Genomic DNA, 19,181 nt, shown 5'->3' on the forward strand with positions numbered 1-19,181 from the left:
CCTGGAAAACTGTTAGGGCCAGCCAGGTCCTGGCCGGCTGAGTTCCAGGCATTGAGAATGTGTGAGTCAGAGCCTCACCCCCGCCCCCGCGGCTGGCTGACTCACTCCCTCCCTCCAGCTCAGGGGAGTCAGTCGGGGATCACTGCCTCTCCAAACCATTTAAAGTTAAAGATTCTTTTATTAATAAATTCTCCCTCCCCTCCAAACTCTCCCCAAAATAAATATCTCCTCCCCTCTTTAGGGAGTTGGGGGGGTCGGTATCTTAGGGCCAGCCCTCCTAGTGGGCCAGCCCCCTAGTGTTAAAAATAGGTCCCTAACCCCCCAGGGTGACCCCCATGGTGGAATTTCAGGACATCTGAGTGAGTGGCGCCTAGTGTCAAGTCTGCCCCCCAAGTCAGCCTGGCCCCCAGGGCCTCTAGGAAGGAGGACACCCCCCCTGTGCAAATGCTGCAGTTCCTTAGTCAGTGTCAGCTGTTTTGTGTGAGCCAGCGTGAGGCTCCCTTTCTGTTCTGGGGCCAGAGGCAGGGCAACCAGACACCTTGGAAGGTTCCCCTGAACCCTGGGCCCAGGCCTCAGAGGTGATTCACCGCCCCCCACCCCCCTTGTGGTTGGAGGAGCTTGGCTCCTGCAGCGTCTGGGAGGCAGAGACTGGCTCTAGAATGGATGAATGAATGATGAGTGGGCGAGCCCCGGCTGGCAGGGGGCACATTGTCACTGGATCAGCGCCACAGCTGGGCAGCCCTCTCCGCCGGTCTCCTCTATGGGGGCTGCAAGATAAGAGGTGGGGTCGTCAGGGGCAGAGAAAAAGTCGAGTGCTGACAGGGCTGGGCAGGCCAGGGCGCACTTACTGGTGAACTTCTCTCTCCTGCGGCATCGTCTCCAGACCAGAAAGCCAGAAAGCAGCCCCAGCACGAAGGTCAGACTCAGAGCGCCCCCAAGGATGGGCCAAAGCAGCCGGAAGGGGGCAGGAGGTGCCGCAGCGCCTGGGGGCGGGACTCGGAGTCAGACCTCGCCCCTCTCCAGGCCAGCCCCGCCCCCTAAGACTGAGCCTTCAGCTTTCTCCCAACCGTGGCCTCCTCCCTGACCCGGGCCACCTTCCAACTCCCACCTTCTCCCGATTGACTTCCCCGATGCAAAGCTCTCGGCCACCCTCTCCGCACCAGCCACCCTCTCTCCCAGTCTGGGGTCCGCTGGCCACTGGCCCTGCCCCCCACTCACAGCCCAGGCAGAAGTCGCTGTGCGGTCGCGCCCTGCAAGACGCGCAGTCCATGCACTTGTCCAGGTCCGCGCTCCAGGAACTGCCGCGGGAGCAGGGGGCGGTGCCTGGGGAGGGGGCCTCGGGTCAGAGGCTGGGGGCGGGACTCGGCTATTCTGGGGTCTGAGGTCAGGGTCGGCCGGCTCGAATAACGTGAGTCACTGGCGCCCTCCCCGCGCATTCCTCACAGGTGACCGCACGGCCCGACCGGGACACGGCAGCTCCAGGAGGGAGGGCGTAGCGCGGGACGCTGGGGGTGGGGGGGTCAGGTCCCCACAACCCCCCTGCCGCCGGCGGGTGACTCACTCCTGGGCACCGGGCCCGACCCCAGTCCCTCCCCCCGCATAGCTGGGCACTGAAGTCACCGGATGGAAGGGGGCACCCCACATGGTATAGAGGGCACAGACTCTAGTACCTCTCGACGGCCTCCCCAACTCGTCGGTCTCTGGGGCTAGTTAGACCCTGTACTGACCAGGCTGGGGGCGTGCCCCTTCCTAGACTAAACATCCCGCCCTCACTTACTTTCTCTCTCCACTTCCAAATACTTTCGGACTTTCGGAACCGAAGAACCCACCCCAACCCCAATTGGACGGTGGGAGAAACTGAGGCCCGGATTGTGAATGAAACTTGGAGAGTGATGGAAGTTCCCACAGCCGGGAGCGAGCTGTTAGAAGGCCACCTGAACCCAGATACCCACATCCGCCTGTTCCCCCAGTTCCGCGCTGTTCTCCAGGCACCCAATCCGGCTCCCGAGCCCCGGATCGGGGTTCTCCGATCCCCAAGTCCCGCGTACCTGGCGCTTGCTCCCCAGCCACGGAGCGCAGCAACGCCAGCCAGAGCCCCAGCACGAGGAGCCGCAGCAACCGGCGCAGCGAACCCCGAGCCATAGTGCACGTCCCGCGCCCGCCGCTGTCTGCGCCCGCCGCCGGCCGGCAGGGACCCACGGCCGCCGCCCCGCCCCCGCCCCCGCCTTCCGGGGCGGAGCTCTCGCCTCCGCCCGCCTTGAGTTTGGCTGCGGGACGCCCCGCCCCGCGGGGCCCGCTCAGTTCAGTCATTCATTCAACAAAGTTCTGGTGCGGGAGCTGCCAGGACCCCGCAGGGACGCAGATCCCTCCCTTGCCCAGCAGGTGATCTAGTCCAGCGCGCGTGGGGTGGGGAAATAAAAAATCAGACACGAGTGCTCTCTTCGGCATCTCATATAGAAATCAGACATGAACGGCCGGGCGCGGTGGCTCACGCCTTTAATCCCATCAATTTGGGAGGCTGAGGCAGGCGGATTAGGAGGTCAGGAGTTCGAGAGCAGCCTGACCAACGTGATGAAACGCCGTCTCTACTCAAAATACAAAAATTAGCCGGGCGTGGCAACGCGCGCCTGTAATCCTAGTTACTCAGGAGGCTGAGGCAGGAGAATCGCTTGAACCCGGGAGGCGGAAGTTGCAGTGAGCCGAGATGGCGCCACTACACTCCAGCCTGGGCGATAGAGTGAGAGTCCTTCTTAAATAAATAAATAAATAAATAAATAAATAAATAAATAAAATCAGACACATGAACAATCCATGCAGAGATCACTGCAGCTTCCTTTTTTTTTCCTCCCCTTGAGATCGCGTCTTCCTCTTGTTCAGCCTGGAGTGCAGTGGTACGATCACGGCTCTCTGGGCTCGAGTCTCCCACCTCAGCCTCCCAAGTAGGGACCACAGGCACTGCGCCAGCACACACGACTAATTTTTGTATTTTTTGTAGAGACCAGGGTCTCACTATGTTGCCCAGACTAGCCTGGCCACTGCAGCTTTCTTTTTTTTTTTTTTTTTTTTGAGACGGAGTCTCGCTCTGCCGCCCAGGCTGGAGTGCAATGGCCGGATCTCGGCTCACTGCAAGCTCCGCCTCCCGGGTTCACGCCATTCTCCTGCCTCAGCCTCCCGAGTAGCTGGGACTACAGGCGCCCGCCACCGCACCCGGCTAGTTTTTTTGTATTTTTTAGTAGAGACGGGGTTTCACCGTGTTAGCCAGGATGGTCTCGATCTCCTGACCTCGTGATCCGCCCGTCTCGGCCTCCCAAAGTGCTGGGATTACAGGCTTGAGCCACCGCGCCCGGCCCACTGCAGCTTTCTTAAGGCCCCTGGGGGTATAACAATTAAACCTGAGGTCAGGAGTTCGAGACCAGCCTGGCCAACATGGTGAAACCCCGTCTTTACTAAAACCAAAAATAAAAAAAGAAAGAAATTAGCTGGGCGTGCTGGTGGGCACCTGTAATCTCAGCTACTTGGGAGACTGAGGCAGAAGAATTGCTGGAACCCGGGAGACGGAGGTTGCAGTCAGCTGAGATAGCGCCATTTCACTCCAGACTGGGCGACAGAAAGGGCCCCCATCTCAAAAAATCAAAACAGGCCGGGCGCTGTGTTTCAGGCCTGTAATCCCAGCACTTTGGGAGGCTGAGGCGGGCGGATCAGAGGTCAGGAGATCGAGACCATCCTGGCTAACATGGTGAAACCCCATCTCTACTAAAAATACAAAAAATTAGTCAGGCATGGTGGTGGGCGCCTATAGTCCCAGCTACCTGGGAGGCTGAGGCAGGAGAATGGCGTGAACCCGGAAGGCGGAGCTTGCAGCGAGCGGAGATCGCGCCACTGCACTCCAGCCTGGGCGACAGAGCTAGACTCTTTACAAACAACAACAAAAAAAATCATAACAACATAAAAATAATATTATCTGGCCGGGCGCGGTGGCTCAAGCCGGTAATCCCAGCGCAGTGCAAGGCCAAGGTGGGCGGATCGCTTGAGCCCCAGAGTTCGAGACGCCTGGGCAATATAGCAAGACCCTGTCTGTACAAAACATAAATTAGCTGGGCGCGGTGGCGTGTGCCGCCTGTAGTCCGAGCTACTCAGGAGGCTGAAGCGGGAGGATCGCTTGAGCCCGGAAGGTCGAGGCTGCAGTGAGCCGTGATCGCACCACTGCACTCCAGCCTGGGTGACACAGTGAAAATATTTCTTTAAAATAATACCAATAGTTTGCCCTGTAATTTGTAACTTAGGACGTAGTTACATAATAAAATGCAGACTTATCTCCATTTTACGGAGTAGGAAACGAAGGCTCGGGTAGGTTAGGTGAGTTCCCCATGTCATCGCGCTGCTTAAGTGGCAAAGCGGAGACTCAAGCTCTGTTCTCCCCTAAGCCTGGCGCCCTCACCCTGGGTGAGTCTGGCAGCTACCTCAGCCTCCAGCGCCCCCCTCTGACAAGCCTGGGATTCGCACGCCCGCTGCCGTCGGGTACAGGGTCTCTGCCCCTCCTCCGGGGCGGTGGTCCAGTGACGTCACCGCTTCTTTAAGACCCTCGCCTCCGCCCTGTCCCGACACTCGGCCTAGGAATTTCCCTTATTGTCTTCGCAGGTGAGTCCCGGGCAAGTGTGAGTGTTGGAGAGACGCCTCTTGGGGCCGGGTGCAGGGTGCTGGCGGCGTGGGTAGGGGGGCGTGCGAACTCGGGCTGCGGCCACCTGGATGCGCGAGTCCCTCAGGGGGTCGGGCGGTCTGCGCCCAAGACGCCGAGGTGATCGAGTCCTTCGAGGCTCCCAAGGGTTAAACGCCCCTCCCCCCTCCCCAGGGACAAAGACACCGAAACTCCGAGCGCCCCTCCCCCACCTATCTTGCCTTTCGGGGCGGGGCGGGGCTCCCCTCCCCCTTCCCCCTCGCTTGGGGGAGCAGACCTTGCGGCCACTGCAGCTATAGAACCCTTCCTAGGCGAGCGGCTCCCAGGCTGGAGTGGTCGGGTGGGCCCGGGCGCCCTCGGACAGAGTCGGGCCTGCAGTGCATGGAAAAGAAAGGGGCAGGGGCACACTCACAAGGGAGAGGCTTGGGGCGCCTAGACCAGCGTGGCCCCGACCCTAGCTCGGCCAGAGGCCTAACGGCCGGACCTGGGCGTTGGGGCAGCCTGCCCCAGCCAGTCTCCCCAAGGTGGCCTGCTCTGCCCAGGCCTGGGACCTCCGGCTAATGAGTAGAGCCTGCCCTCCGGCCACTGCCGGCCGGGATAAGTTTAGGTCCAAGCTGTACAATGGAAGAACTCTGGGCAGTGGGAGGCCCCAGCAGTGGGAGGCCCTGGTCAGAGATGGTCCCCTCCAACACTGCCTGGGATATGAGGGGACACAGGTGCAGGACAGGTGGTGGTGGGAGAACTGCTGTCGAGGGGAATCTAGCACAGCATTTGGTCTAGAATTCACAGGAAAAGGCCCTCAAGTTTTAAGGCTATGCTCTCCAGCCCCTAGGGGAGGTCAGAAGGGTGGGACCAGGGAGTCATTGAGTGACTTTGGGGAAGGAACTGCTTTTAGGTGGAGGATTAATGATGTTTTTCTTCATCTCTCCTGCCCCTGGTGTCTGCCAGCCTGGGGTGTGGAACCAAGTTGTGAGGAATGTTGGGTGGTGGGAGGAAGCTTGGGATCTTCAATCTTAGTGTTGAAATTAACAAGTTTTGGTCCGGTGCGATGGCTCACACCTGTAATCCCAGAACTTTGGGAGGCTGAGGCGGGCGGATCACCTGAGGTCACGAATTCAAGACCAGCCTGGCCAACTTGTTGAAACCCCATCTCTACTAAAAATACAAAAATTAAGGCCAGGTGCGGTGGCTCATGCCTGCAATCCCAGGACTTTGGGAGGCCGAGGTGGGCAGATCACGAGATCAGGAGATCGAGACCATCCTGGCTAACACAGTGAAACCCCGTCTCTACTAAAAATACAAAAAATTAGCTGGGCATGGTGTCGGGCGCCTGTAGTCCCAGCTACTCGGGAGGCTGAGGCAGGAGAATGATGTGAACCCAGAAGGAGGAGCTTGCAGTGAGCCGAGAGCGCACCACTGCACTCCAGCCTGGGCGACAGAGCGAGACTCCCTCTCAAAAAGAAAAAAAAAAAAAAAATTATCCGGGCGTGGTTGTGTGCAGCTGTAATCGCAGCTACTTGGGAGGCTGAGGCAGGAGAATCACTTGAACCTGGGAGGCACAGGTTGCAGTGAGCCGAGATTACACCACTGCACTCTAGCCTGGGCCACTGAGTGAGACTCCTTGTCTCAAACAACAACAACAAAAAGAAATGGACGAGTTTTGAGCCTTAAACTCAGGGCTAGAACTGAACCATTCTACACGGAGACTGCTTGGAAATCACACTGTCTTCTCATCCTGCTTTTTGCTGCCTTGCAGCCTGATCACTGGCTCTGGCCTTGGACTGTCATTGCATAGGTTTCATCCTGTTATTTTTCATTTGCACTCAGAATAGCCAGGGCAGGGCTGCTTGCACATTCACTGTTATGAGCCAGTGCCTGTCACATAACTAGAAAGAATAATAAATGCTAAAGCATTAAGTGTTCATTTTGCCCATGAGAAGTGAGGCTCAGGGAGCATGTCTTGACCGAGTTCCGGGATGTGATGACCACTTTCCATGGTGTATGCCCCTAGTGTCCTGTCCACATGTGGCCTGAGGTCTGGGCCTGCCAGGCCTCACCTTGCTGTGCTTCTATCCCAAATACAGTGCAGCTCCTTCAACCTTGCCATGGCCTCTGCCGGAATGCAGATCCTGGGAGTCGTCCTGACACTGCTGGGCTGGGTGAATGGCCTGGTTTCCTGCGCCCTGCCCATGTGGAAAGTGACCGCTTTCATCGGCAACAGCATCGTGGTGGCCCAGGTGGTGTGGGAGGGCTTGTGGATGTCCTGCGTGGTGCAGAGCACCGGCCAGATGCAGTGCAAGGTGTACGACTCACTGCTGGCACTGCCGCAGGACCTGCAGGCTGCACGTGCCCTCTGTGTCATTGCCCTCCTTGTGGCCCTGTTCGGCTTGCTGGTCTACCTTGCTGGGGCGAAGTGTACCACCTGTGTGGAGGAGAAGGATTCCAAGGCCCGCCTGGTGCTCACCTCTGGGATTGTCTTTGTCATCTCAGGGGTCCTGACGCTAATCCCCGTGTGCTGGACGGCGCATGCCATCATCCGGGACTTCTATAACCCCCTGGTGGCTGAGGCCCAAAAGCGGGAGCTGGGAGCCTCCCTCTACTTGGGCTGGGCAGCCTCAGGCCTTTTGTTGCTGGGTGGGGGGCTGCTGTGCTGCACTTGCCCCTCAGGGGTGTCCCGGGGCCCAAGCCATTACATGGCCCGCTACTCGACATCTGCCCCTGTCATCTCTCGGGGGCCCTCTGAGTACCCCACTAAGAATTACGTCTGACGTGGAGGGGAATGGGGGCTCCGCTGGCACTAGAGCCATCCAGAAGTCCCAACAGCTTTGGGATAGGTTGGTATCTTTTGTTTCTGCCTTCTGCTGTTTTTCTTTTGACTGAGGGTATTTAAAATTCGTTTGAAAAGTGAACCAAGAAGATGGCTCAGACTCCCACTTAGGCTCTGCTGTTTCTCACCCTTGGATGATGGAGCCAAAGAGGGGATGCTTTGAGATTTTGGATCTTGACATGCCCATCTTAGAAGCCAGTCGAGCTGTGGAACTAACGTGGGGGCTGCTTGCTGTGCTGGCCTTTGCGACAAGACAGACTGTCCCCAAGAGTTCCTGCTGCTGCTGGGGGCTGGGCTTCCCTAGACGTCACTGGACAGCTAACCCCCATCCTACTTGGGCCTCTGGAGCTCCTCTCATCACCCCCTGGAAAAGCAAGTGATCTGTTAACAAAGGACTGCCCACCCCCGGAACTTCTGACCTCTGGCTCTTCCATCCTGATAGGACGTCCACCCCCGGGGCCAGGTCCCAGCTATGTAGACCCCCACCTCCACCTCCAACACTGCACCCTTCTGCCCTGCCCGCCCCTTTACACTCACATTTTTACCAAATAAAGCATGTTTTGTTAGTGCGTTTGGTGTTGCAGGGGGTTACTGAGTGCCCACCCTGGCTAGGGGAAGAGGTGGGCATAAGTGAGTCATGATCTCCTCTGCCCGTGGCTTGAGTGAGCATACCTACCAGGCAGAACCTGGAGCCAGACCTTGGCCTGACAGCCACCAAGGGAGGCTACCTGGCTGTCCCTGCCCAGCCCTAGTGGCGGCACACAGATTAGAGGGAGCCCAGTTACAAATGCTCTTTATTTCCAACTCGCGGGTGGGGGTGTTGGGGAGGGGAGGTGATGGGCAGGCCCTCCCTGCCAACTCCAGGGTTGGGAGGGCATGGTCTGCTCCTTGGTTTTGGAGCCAATGAGCTGCTGACCTTTCGGTGAGGTCAGGGTTCCTGGGACACGGGAGGGCTCAGAAGAGAAGGAAGGCCAGCCAGTATCCTGGGCAATGGAAGGAAACAACTACTGGGGAGGCGGGGGCAGGCCAGGGTGCCCAACACCTCTGGGCTGCCCAGCTTGGGGGAGAACATCAAAGGGGACCCCATTGAGAAGAGCTCAGCCAGGCCAGCTGACCCAGCCCTGCGGCCAGGTATAGCTTGGGCTTTTGGAAAGTGGGTTTTCCTGGGGAAGGAGGTTGTGGTGGAGCAGGGCATCTGGTCACCAGGCCAAGGTGGAAGGTGCGGAGCAGTGGGGAGCAGCGGGCTCCCAGGGGAAGCCTCTGCCTCACACGTAGTCCCTCTTGTCCAGTCCAGACGCGCCTGAGCGGGAGGGGATGGAGTAGCCCAGCCTCGGTCCACGGGGCCGCTCGACCTGGGGCGGGGGGCACGTGCAGCAGAGGAGCCCCCCGCCCAGCATAAGCAGTGCAGCTGCCGCCCAGCCCAGGTAGAGGGAGGCTCCCAGCTCCCGCTTGAGGGCCTCAGCCACCAGGGGGTTGTAGAAGTCCTGGATGATGGCGTGCGCCGTCCAGCACACAGGGATGAGCACCAGGATGCCAGCGAGGAGGAGGATGACTCCCGCGGTGAGCATGATACGGGCCTTGGCACCTTCATCCTCCACACATGTGGTACACTGGGCACCTGTGATGGCCAACAGGAGGCCAAGCAGGGCCAGCAGGAGGGCGATGACACAGAGGGCACGTGCAGCCTGCAGGTCCTGTGGCAGCGCCAGCAGCGAGTCGTACACCTTGCACTGCATCTGGCCCGTGCTCTGCACCACGCAGGACATCCACAGCCCCTCCCACACCACCTGGGCCACTACGATGCTGTTGCCGATGAAGGCGGTCACCTTCCACAGGGGCAGGGCACAGGACACCAGGGTCCCCAGCCAGCCCAGCACAGCCAGGGTCATGCCCAGCAGTTCTAAGCCAGTTGAAGCCATCTGGCCCCTCGGTTAGGTCTTCTCAGCCCCAGGCAGCCTAGGTGACTCAAAGGGTGTGTCTGGTGTGCTGGGTGGGTGTCTCTGTGCCCAGCAGGAGGGGAAGGCTTGTTGGTGTCCCCAGGCCAGGCCAGTCCTCAGTTCTGTGAACCTCTTGAAAGGCTCCTCCTCTCCGTGCCTCTTGCAGGTGTCTCTGGTCCTTGCAGAGTACAAAGCAGACTCCTGGTCCCACTCAGCTGAGTGGTGGGTGTCACCTTGAGGGGCCTCTGCCCATCGAATGCCGTGAGGGTGCTGCTGCTCTTGCCACCTTGCTGTCACACCTGGGCTGAGCTCACACGGGCCCTCCGGATGCACTGCCAGGCTGAGGACATCTGCGTCCCCTGCGGGCTGGCACAGGTTCCCACCAAGCGACTCTGACAGTGCCACCTGAGGACTCTGCAGGCTCTCAGCTGCAGGCGGGGTTTTAAGGCCCAGGTAGGGGAGGAGCAGAGTGAAGTGCAGGGAGGCCAGGATAGGGGAGACCTGAGCCATGGGGAGGGTGCGGGGCTGGGGATTCGTGGGCAGCGGGTGGATGAGGGGCCTGGGGGGTCAGTGGGGGATGCCGCGACTGAGTGGCGACAGGGGAGGAAAAGCATCCATAGCATCTGTGCATGTGGGAACCAAAGGTAAAGGAGGGGAAGATGGAGGACAAGCTGAGGAAGAAGAGAGGGATTGGGGGCCAAAAAAGTAACAGGCTCAGGACAGAAACACACACAGGGGGCGTTGGCCTGCCTTCCTGAGCCTCCTCCTCCCACAGCCCCTCCCGGCCGCCTCTGCTCTCCCCCAGCCCAGTTTCGTGATGCAAACATGCCCCAGCTCCCCGAGTATCGCACACCCCCACCCGCCTGGGACTCTCAGGAATCTGATCCATCCCCCGTCTCAGCCCAGTGGCCCTGCTAGCTCCCAGGGGAAGAGCCCCGCCTGTACTGTTCCCTGGACGACAGGTGCCTGGCGCCCAGCTCAGGTGGCATCGTCCTGGCAACGGCCTAGAAAACTACCCCCCCTTCAACCTCAGCTCAGGTGCGCTCTTGCCACCCCCGCTGCTGAAACCAAGGTTGAGCTGAGCTGCCTAAGGTCTCCAGAGGCCAGAGGATAAGGGGCCTGTTGTGAAGTTGGGGGACCCTCAGGAAGGGGGATGGAGGTGGGAGGGGCTTGGGCTGGAACCCAGGGTGAGGCGCAGCCCAGGATCCAGTTATCTTCCATGAGTGGGTGAGTGAGTGGCCAGTCAGGCCTCCCGGGACAAGACACCCCAGAGGTGGGCACGGGAGTTAAGTCCGGGGACTCAAGTGTCCCCAAGACCTGCCTTCCAGTGTGCAGGAAATCCTTTCCTCTGGAAAAACTCCCTCAGAGCCTGTGATTCCACTCACGGGGACAGCCTGGGAGTCCCAGTGACCGAAGCTCAAATCCTGACCCCTATCTGGGACAGATCATGGAAGGTCAAGGTCCTTAACCTCCTTTGGTCAAAGACCCACTTGAGAAACCCCATGGGACTCACAGAAAAAGCACCCACAAAAATGTGCCCCTCATTTGTGGGGGAGCATTCATGAACTCCCTCAAGCCCCTGCCCGGGTGCTAAGAACCTCTGAAGATTGTTGTCTGAAAAGGGGGTGTGACGGCCGGGTGCGGTGACACACGCCTGTAATCCCAGCGCTTTGGGAGGCCAAGGCGGGTGAGTTACCAGGGCAGGAGTTTGAGAGCAGCCTGGCCAACATGGTGAACCCCATCTGTACTAAAAATACAAAAAAATTAGGTATCCCAGCACTTTGAGAGGCCGAGGCAGGCAGATCAGGAGGTCAAGAGATCGAGACCATCCTGGCCAACATGGTGAAACCCTGTCTCTACTAAAAATACAAAAGTTAGCTGGGCACGGTGGCACGAGCCTGTAGTCCCAGCTACTCGCTACTCTGGAGGCTGAGGCAGAAGAATCACTTGAACCCAGGAGGCGGAGGTTGCAGTGAGCCAAGATCGCACCACTCCACTCCAGCCTGGCGACACAGTGAGATTCTGTCTCGGAAAAAAAAATTAGCTGGCCGTGGTGGCGGGCGCCTGTAATCTCAGCTACTTGGGAGGCTGAGGCAGAAGAATCGCTTGAACCCAGGAGGCAGAGGCTGCAGTGAGCCGAGATCGCACCACTGCACTCCAGCCCAGGTGACAGTGGGAGACTCTGTCTCAAAAAAAAAAAAAAAAAAGAAAAGAAAAGAAAAAGAAAAAGAAAAGGCGATGTGAGGAAGATTCCCTCCATTCACACACTTTCCAGGGAGGTACAGAGGATCCTCAGAGTGGGCCCTCACCTGGGACTGCCTCTCACCCGCCTGGTGCTGGGAGGGCTAGGGTGTGCTGGAGCCCACTGGCCAGTGCGGGCAGGGCTGGGGTGCCCACCACACACATCTGGTGGCTGCACCACTTCACGGCACTGCCTTCAGGGAGCCAGTGGCCAGGCACGCCCCTGCTCAGTGCCCCTCACCTATTCGGTGGGACGTTATGTATAAAGGGCTCTAACCTCAAGGAGCGTTCAGGGTTCAAATCCAGGAGTATGAGCATCACTTCTGTGAAAGGTTTTAGCATCTTTTGGGTCTGGGCACTGAGGCTCACACCTGTAATCCCAGCACTTAAGAGGCCAAGGTGGGAGGATTGCTTAAGGCCAGGAGCTTGAGACCAGCCTGGGCAACATAGTGAGACCCCATTTCTAAAACAAACAAACAAACAAAATACAAAAATTAGCTGAGTGAGGTGGTTCCTGTCTGTAGTCCCAGCTACTCAGGAGGCTGAGGTAGCAGGGTCTCTTGAGCCCAGGAGTAGTGAGCTATGATTATGCCACCGCAGTCCATCCTAGGTGAGACCCTGTTTCTATTAAAAAAAAAAAAAATGATACTTTTGGAAGAGAGATTTATACTTTCCTTCAGATTTGCAAAGGGGCCTTGACCCAAAACAACTTAAGATCCTCCTCTGCAAACACAGAGACTGAGGCCAGCGCCAATCAGCTGGTCTGTAAGGTAAACAGAAGCCTCACCTCCTCTTCACCACCCCTTTCCACTGAGGGGGGCTCTTCCAGTATGAGGGGCTGACCTGGTGGCCCCACAGAGTCTGGAGAATGGGGGCTGATGATAGGGGCTGGAAAATGGCCGTCGATGGACTCAGGGAATCTTGTGGTGGGTTTGTCTAGCTCATCCAGCCCCCAGGGCTTGGATTTCACAGGGTGGGGGTGGGGAGAGCGAAGAATTGCAGACGGAGGCAAGCCGGTCAGTGGGCTCCCTCGCAGCCTTCCAGGGGCCTCCAGGAATCCAGTCGCACAGGTTTGGGCAGCTGTCAGGAGGCAGCAGCAAGCCTGGCTCTCTGGAAGGCCCCCCACCCTGCAGCCCCATCCTAGGGGCTATTCTCTTCCCCAGGCCAGAACCAATCCTTCTCTTCCTAGGGCCTAAGGTGATCGGCTCATCCCACTTTTTCGAGGGACATTCCCAGTTTGAATATTGGGTCCTGCATCCCAGGGAAACCAGGACAGCTGGTCCACTTGCCGTCGGGCCCTGCGGTTCCACAGGCGGCTCTAAACCCTTACGTTGTAGCCCAGTGGCGGGCTGCACACATCCGGTGAGCATTGTGCCTGGAAAGGGCATAAGAGGATCCCTGGGTTTTTTTGTTTTTGTTTTTTGAGACGTGAGTTTCGCTTTTGTTGACCAGGCTGGAGTGCAATGGCACAATCTCGACTCACTGCAACCTCTGTCTCCCGGGTTCAAGCTATTCTCCTGCCTCAGCTTCCCAAGTAGCTGAGATTACAGGCATGTGCCACCACAGTCAGTTATTATTTTTTTTAAATTTAGTAGAGACAGGGTTTCACCATGTTAGGCTGGTCTTGAACTCCTGACCTCAGGTGATCTGCCCGCCTCAGCCTCCCGAAGTGCTAGGATTACAGGCGAGCGCCGCCACACTTGCTCAGCGACCCCAGGTTTTTTTATGTTGTTTTTTGAGACAGAATCTCGCTCTAACGCCCAGGCTGGAGTGCAGTGGCATGATCTTGGCTCACTGCAACCTCGCAACCTCTGCCTCCTGGGTTCAAACGATTCTCCTGCCTCAGCCTCCCGAGTAGCTAGAACTACAGGCATGCGCCAATATGCCCAGCTAATTTTTGTATTTTTATTAGATATACGGGGTTTCACCATATTGGCCAGGCTGGTCTCGAACTCCTGACCTCGTCATCCACCTGCCTTGCCCTCCCAAAGTGCTGGGATTACAGGTGTGATCCACCGCGTCCAGCCAACCCCAGGTTTTTAAGACTCCAATTCCTCTTTGACCCAACATCTCCAGACTGGAGCAAGGAGGAAAGCAAGCCGACACTCCAGGGACTAGCCAGCTGCGTGTGTGGCGGCTGCTCAGTGGACACACACACCCCCACCTCAGGGACCAACCCGCTGGACTTGCCTTCACAGTGGCCTGGTGTGGCTTCAGCCTCCTCCCACCCCGACTCCCACTCCAGGTCTCTAAGATAAAACAAAGTATCTCTCCAAGCCCCTTGGGGAGAGTAAAAGTGGGGAAACATCTCGGAGCCTAGGAGAGGCTGGAAGAGGGTGGTTGGGGACCTGCCCACGGTGGGAGGATTCCCAGGACACACGGGCAGCAATTCACCTGTTGTCCTCAGCCCTCGCTAGGCCTGGGTTGGGGAGGTCCCAGACCCTCTTCTAGGCCCCCGTGCACCTGGATTCAGTTGGATCTTGGGAACGGAAGGGTTAAGGTTGGGGCTGAATCCGAGACTTCAAGGGCCGGAATGCCATTGATATGGAGAAGTGGGAGCCCCCTGGTGTAGTTACCATCTCAATGGCACTTTAACACATCCAGCGAAGTCCCCTCCCCCATCCGCCAGGTCGGGGGAAAGAGGTGGGGGAGGGGAACCTTCCCCACTGTACTACCCTGGGAGGAAAGGAAGTCGGCCCTCCACCAGCCCCTTCCTGGAGCGACAAAATGGACCTTGTTTTTGTTCCGTCTAGGAGGAAAGAGGGGCAGGGAGACTCAGGTGGGCAGAAGAAACCAGGGATCAGCTTGGATAGGGTCGAAGTGGGTTAACCCGCGGCTCTTAAGAGGGGGAAGTGGGGCCCAACGACCAAGAAAGGGAACTAAGTTACCAGGAGCTATCATGAGGCAGGAATGGTGCGGGGGTGGGTGTGGGGACTGCACACTAAGAACCCCAAGGGCAGAGTCACCCACTGCGCCTGGAGGAGCTGAGACCCTGATCTTACAGGTAGAGAAGCCGGTCCCCTGGCTCCCAGACCAAAAGGTGCAGTTAAATCTCGGTGGTATGGCCGTCACCCTCACGGGTTCACTGCCCACCTTCACAGACAGGAACAAGCTCAGGGAGCTGAGCAAACCTGACCAAGTGCACAGCAGGGAGCAGGACACGCCTGACACCAACCCAGACCCTGACTTTGGAGCCAGCCCCCTGGGTGGGCTGAGAGAGCCTCCTGAACCTTTTTCCCGACAGGCAGCCGGGCAGGGCCTCTCCTTCTGGGCCTCCCAAGCACCACCCCGTTCCTCCTTTTCCCAAATTATTCGAGGCTCCCAGTACAGGAAAACCTCTGCAGAGAACTGCATCTGGATCTGATTACGGAGGAGGCCCCCTCCACCTGCTGGCTCACTCTCACTGCCGCGTCCCTGGCAAGGGACGTGCCCTTTGCTCCCCACTTGCAGGAGGCAGCGGGCTGGACTCCCAGAACTCCATGCGGGCCCCACCGCAGGGATCCCTGGGCAAGTCACAGCTGCCCAAACCTCAGGTGCCTCCTGGCTGTAAAGCAGAGAGAGGACAGTTCTGCTTCAACCTTGGCACATCCCTGGGCTAGTGCCTTGGGGATCAAAGTAGGTATTGACTCAAGGCAAGCATATTTTGTCAGAAGCATAATGGAGGTTTCACTTGTAAACCTGGGCAGACTCCATTGACTGGGTAACAATTAACTTTATTATCAGTAGAAATTGTCAGTTTCAACCAGCAGCAGTTGTGGCTCCCACCCTTTTGAGGGTGGGGGCCCCATGGCTAATGCTGTCTTTAAGAATACACATCCGTCCGTGTACTTCCTGTTTCTTAGCTGAGAGAGGAGGCCTCAACAATATAAAGTACGGGGAGCTGGGGAGCGGCAAGCCAATGGGAATGGGCACCTGGCCATAAGTCAGAGAAGGGGAAGGAGTCACTTTATTCTCTTTTCTTCTGGTGCCAGTAAGAACTTTATCAAGGTACTAGTGCCATCAGCTCCTACCCAAAGGCACCCAAGGCTCCAGGTCAGCAAGACAGATTTAAAACACATCGTGTTCGGCGGGTGCAGTGACTCACGCCTGTAATCCCAGCACTTTGGGAGGCCGCCTGTAATCCCAGCACTTTGGGAGGCCGAGGCGGGTGGATCATGAGGTCAGGAGATCTAGACCATCCTGGCTAACACGGTGAAACCCCATGTCTATTTAAAAAATACAAAACAATGAGCCGGGCGTGGCGGCGAGTGCCTATAGTCCCAGCTAATCGGGAGGTTGAGGCATGAGAATGGCGTGAACCCGGGAGAGGGAGTTTGCAGTGAGACGAGATCGTGCCACTGCACTCCAGCCTGGGGGACAGAGCAAGATTCTGTCTCAAAAAAAAAAAAAAAAAAAAAAAAAAAAAAAAACACAGGGAAAAGAGCATGTTTTCCTAAGACAGCCTAAAATGACAATCAGTCATCTGAAATGAGGACCACTGAGGCCACAATTTCCAGTCNGGCGCCTGTAGTCCCAGCTACTCGGGAGGCTGAGGCAGGAGAATGGCGTGAACCCGGGAGGTGGAGCTTGCAGTGAGCTGAGATCCGGCCACTGCACTCCAGCCTGGGCGGCAGAGCGAGACTCCGTCTCAAAAAAAAAAAAAAAAAAAAAAAAAAAAATTACTTTCTGGGAAGACAGCTGGAAAGATAGGCCAGCCCCACAGGGGAGAGGACACTACCTGTCCGGATTGGATGGGGGCACGCAAAACGATACCTCCACCCACTAAGCCCTGGAATCTGTGAAGGCGACCTCACTTGATAAAAGGGCCTTTGCACATGTAATTAAACTAAGGATATCAAAATGAGGTTATCCTAGATTTCAGGCAGGTCCTACATTCAACGACAATCCAACCTCTTACAAGATAAAAACAGAGGGAGATTGCAGACAGACACGGGAAGGCGGCCATGTGAAGACGGAGGCAGGAACTCCTGTGATGCAGCCACAAGCCACAGAGGGCCTGGAGCCAGCAGGAGCTGGGAGAGGCAGGAGGCATCCTCCCCTAGCACCTGTGACGGGAACAGGGTCCTGCCCACACCTTGATTTTTGACTTCTAGCCTCCAGAACTGTAAAGAATAAATTTCTGTTGTTTGAAGTCACTCAATGTGTATAAATTTGTCACTGCAGTCACAAAGAACTAGTACACTGCCCTTCTTGGTGGTGGGTCTGGGGCTCTCTGAGGTCCCCTAGGGTCAAGGTTGGCTTCCTGATACCAGTCCTGGGCTGCTGGAGCGGAGCCCACTGAGATAGAACTTCTGCCTGATTACCTGAGCTCAGGCCACCTAGGGAACAAAGAGAACTTTATTAAGTTGTAGAGGCTGCACAGAAACTGGCGGGTGGGGTGCAGGCAAAGCTGGAAAGAACAGGAGCTTCCTCTCAGGGCCCAGCGCGGGTTGGGGTGGGGGAAGCTCTCCTGTCCCCTGGGGATGATTCACAGCCTTTGCATGTGACCCTCGGGTCCAGTATCAATCCACACCGCTGCTTCCCTGGTGCGCACAGCCAGCCCGACCCCTGGATCTGTCAAGTTGAAAATTTGACTTCTGAAGACTTTTGAGAGGCCGAACATGCTGGCTTACGCCTGTAATCCCAGCACTTTGGGAGGCCGAGGTGGGCGGATCACCTGAGGTCTGGGGTTCCAGACCAGCCTGACCAACATGGAGAAACCTGTCTCTACTAAAAATAGAAAATTAGCTGGGCGTGGTGGCGCATGCCTGTAAACTCAGCTACTCGGGAGGCTGAGGCAGGAGAATCGCTCGAACCCAGGAGGCGGAAAGTGCCATTGCACTCCAGCCTGGGCAACAAGAACGAAACTCCGTCTCAAAAAAAAAAAGACTTTTGAGACAGTATCAGAATTTTGAAGAGCCATACACTGAGGATGGCCTTAACCATGGCATCCAGACCCTTTATTTATAAGAGAAATGAAATATTTGGATATAAAGCACTTTCAACTTTTGTTTTTATACCCTTTTTTTTTTTTTTTTTGAGACGGAGTCTTGCTCTGTCACCCAGGCTGGAGTGCAGTGGCCGGATCTCAGCTCACTGCAAGCTCCGCCTCCCGGGTTCACGCCATTCTCCTGCCTCAGCCTCCGGAGTAGCTGGGACTACAGGCGCCCGCCACCTCGCCCGGCTAGTTTTTTGTATTTTTTTAGTAGAGACGGGGTTTCACCGTGTTAGCCAGGATGGTCTCGATCTCCTGACCTCGTGATCCGCCCGTCTCGGCCTCCCAAAGTGCTGGGATTACAGGCTTGAGCCACCGCGCCCGGCTGTTTTTATACCCTTGATCCCCATGCCCTTGGACATGTGCTGTGGGCCCCGCCCGCTGCTCTGATCACTAACCAGGTTATCAGCTCAGCGGATGGGTTACATTCTCAAATAACCGAGCAAGAGGCCCGCTGGAGGGCTAGAGGGGAAAATGGAAGAAAGACCCGAATCTTTAGACGAGTCTATTTTCTATTTGGTAGAGAAAGTCTCGCTTCTGTCTCTACCAAACCTGGGCTGCTTCCGATTCCACTTCTCTCTTCCCCAAACTGGGCTCTAACCCCCGTCCTCTGAATCCATGCTCGGGGAAGGTGGCTAGGGGCACTGGCCCTGTCGGGGGCTGCCTACTCACCCGCCGCGGGAGGGGCCGGGTCAGAAGGGTGGCGACAGGAAAAAATGCAGCGGCGGGGGCGAAGGGAAGGCGGGCAGCGGCCACATGTCGCGGGTCGCGGGGGGCGCCAGTAGGCTGAAAGGAGAGGGTCGCGCTGGCAGCGGAGGCAGCGGCTGCGGGGGCGGCTCGGAGACCAGGGGCGGGAGGCCGCGCGCGCCCACGGGCCCGGGGACGGCGGCGACGGCGGCCTCGGGCAGCGGAGGCAGCGGCAGGTGCGCGGGCGGTGGCGCGGGCGCAGGTAGGCGCGGCAGGTCCTGCAGTGCGAGAGCGGCGGGGGGCGGGGCGGGTGCGCAGGCTTCGGGCGGGAGCTCCGGTAGCGCCAGGTACGCGCTGGGGCCCCAGGGCAGCAGCGGCTCGGGCCGCAGCGGGAGCGCGGGAAGCGGCGGCAGCTCAGCCAGGGCGAGCATGGAGGGCGGCGACGGCCCGGGGCTCAGGCCGGGCGGCAGGCCGGGCAACGGCGGGTGCGGCAGAGACGGCGCGGGTAGCGGGGTTGGCGGCAGCGTAGAGCGGGCCCGGCCCAGTCGCGAGTGGGCGCGGGCGCGGGCGAGCCGCGGGTGCGAGCTGGAGCGGGACAGTCGCGCCGCCAGCTTGGCTGCGGCCGCCACCTCAAGGCTCCCGAGCGTGCCGCCCGCCGTGACCTCGTACCTCTGGAGGTGGCCAAGCGCCTCGCTCCGACCGGCCCGGCCAATGGCAGACGCCCGCCGCCGCGCTCCAACCAACCAGGGGCCAGTGCGCTAGCGGCCTACGGTTCCGTCCTGGCAGCTGGCAAGGGCTACCCTTGGCAGCCAATCAGAGGTATCAGCGCGTTCCTCCAAG

The 19,181-nt window shown here is 58.1% G+C and overlaps 3 protein-coding genes across 5 annotated transcripts; 1 reads left to right on the forward strand and 2 right to left on the reverse strand.

Moving 5' to 3' along the window:
• Nucleotides 1–158: 158 nt before the first annotated feature.
• TNFRSF12A (TNF receptor superfamily member 12A) lies at nt 159–2,222 on the reverse strand. 2 transcript variants are annotated; one of them, XM_025370100.1, is made up of 4 exons: nt 2,049–2,222; nt 1,219–1,323; nt 849–983; nt 159–767 (listed from the first exon to the last, which is right to left on the reverse strand). In XM_025370100.1, the coding sequence occupies exons 1-4, from the start codon at nt 2,140–2,142 to the stop codon at nt 712–714; spliced, it is 390 nt and encodes a 129-aa protein (XP_025225885.1). In that variant the 5' UTR covers nt 2,143–2,222; the 3' UTR covers nt 159–711. The 2 variants fall into 2 exon arrangements, with proteins under 2 accessions (XP_025225885.1, XP_025225884.1); XM_025370099.1 differs by having other exon boundaries at nt 159–983.
• Nucleotides 2,223–4,599: 2,377 nt separating this feature from the next.
• Nucleotides 4,600–8,072, forward strand: CLDN6 (claudin 6). 2 transcript variants are annotated; one of them, XM_025370096.1, is made up of 2 exons: nt 4,600–4,638; nt 6,760–8,072. In XM_025370096.1, exon 2 carries the CDS (start codon nt 6,781–6,783, stop codon nt 7,441–7,443), a length of 663 nt encoding a protein of 220 aa, XP_025225881.1. In that variant the 5' UTR covers nt 4,600–4,638; nt 6,760–6,780; the 3' UTR covers nt 7,444–8,072. The 2 variants fall into 2 exon arrangements, with proteins under 2 accessions (XP_025225881.1, XP_025225882.1); XM_025370097.1 differs by having other exon boundaries at nt 4,613–4,638; nt 6,765–8,072.
• Nucleotides 8,073–8,279: 207 nt separating this feature from the next.
• Nucleotides 8,280–10,316, reverse strand: CLDN9 (claudin 9). Its single transcript, XM_025371097.1, has one exon. It carries the CDS (start codon nt 9,419–9,421, stop codon nt 8,768–8,770), a length of 654 nt encoding a protein of 217 aa, XP_025226882.1. The 5' UTR covers nt 9,422–10,316; the 3' UTR covers nt 8,280–8,767.
• Nucleotides 10,317–19,181: the final 8,865 nt, after the last annotated feature.

Source organism: Theropithecus gelada, chromosome 20 (genome assembly GCF_003255815.1).
Source record: "Theropithecus gelada isolate Dixy chromosome 20, Tgel_1.0, whole genome shotgun sequence".
Lineage (NCBI taxonomy): Eukaryota > Metazoa > Chordata > Mammalia > Primates > Cercopithecidae > Theropithecus > Theropithecus gelada.

Excerpts from the sequence above, each read along its gene's own strand:
- TNFRSF12A (XM_025370099.1), bottom strand. The coding sequence starts at position 2,142 with ATGGCTCGGGGTTCGCTGCGCCGGTTGCTGCGGCTCCTCGTGCTGGGG. Across the intron at positions 1,324-2,048 it reads GGCTGGGGAGCAAGCGCCAG|GCACCGCCCCCTGCTCCCGC; the intron begins GTACGCGGGACT and ends CCCCCTCCCCAG. Across the intron at positions 984-1,218 it reads CAGCGACTTCTGCCTGGGCT|GCGCTGCGGCACCTCCTGCC; the intron begins GTGAGTGGGGGG and ends TCCCGCCCCCAG.
- CLDN6 (XM_025370096.1), top strand. The coding sequence starts at position 6,781 with ATGGCCTCTGCCGGAATGCAGATCCTGGGAGTCGTCCTGACACTGCTG.
- CLDN9 (XM_025371097.1), bottom strand. The coding sequence starts at position 9,421 with ATGGCTTCAACTGGCTTAGAACTGCTGGGCATGACCCTGGCTGTGCTG.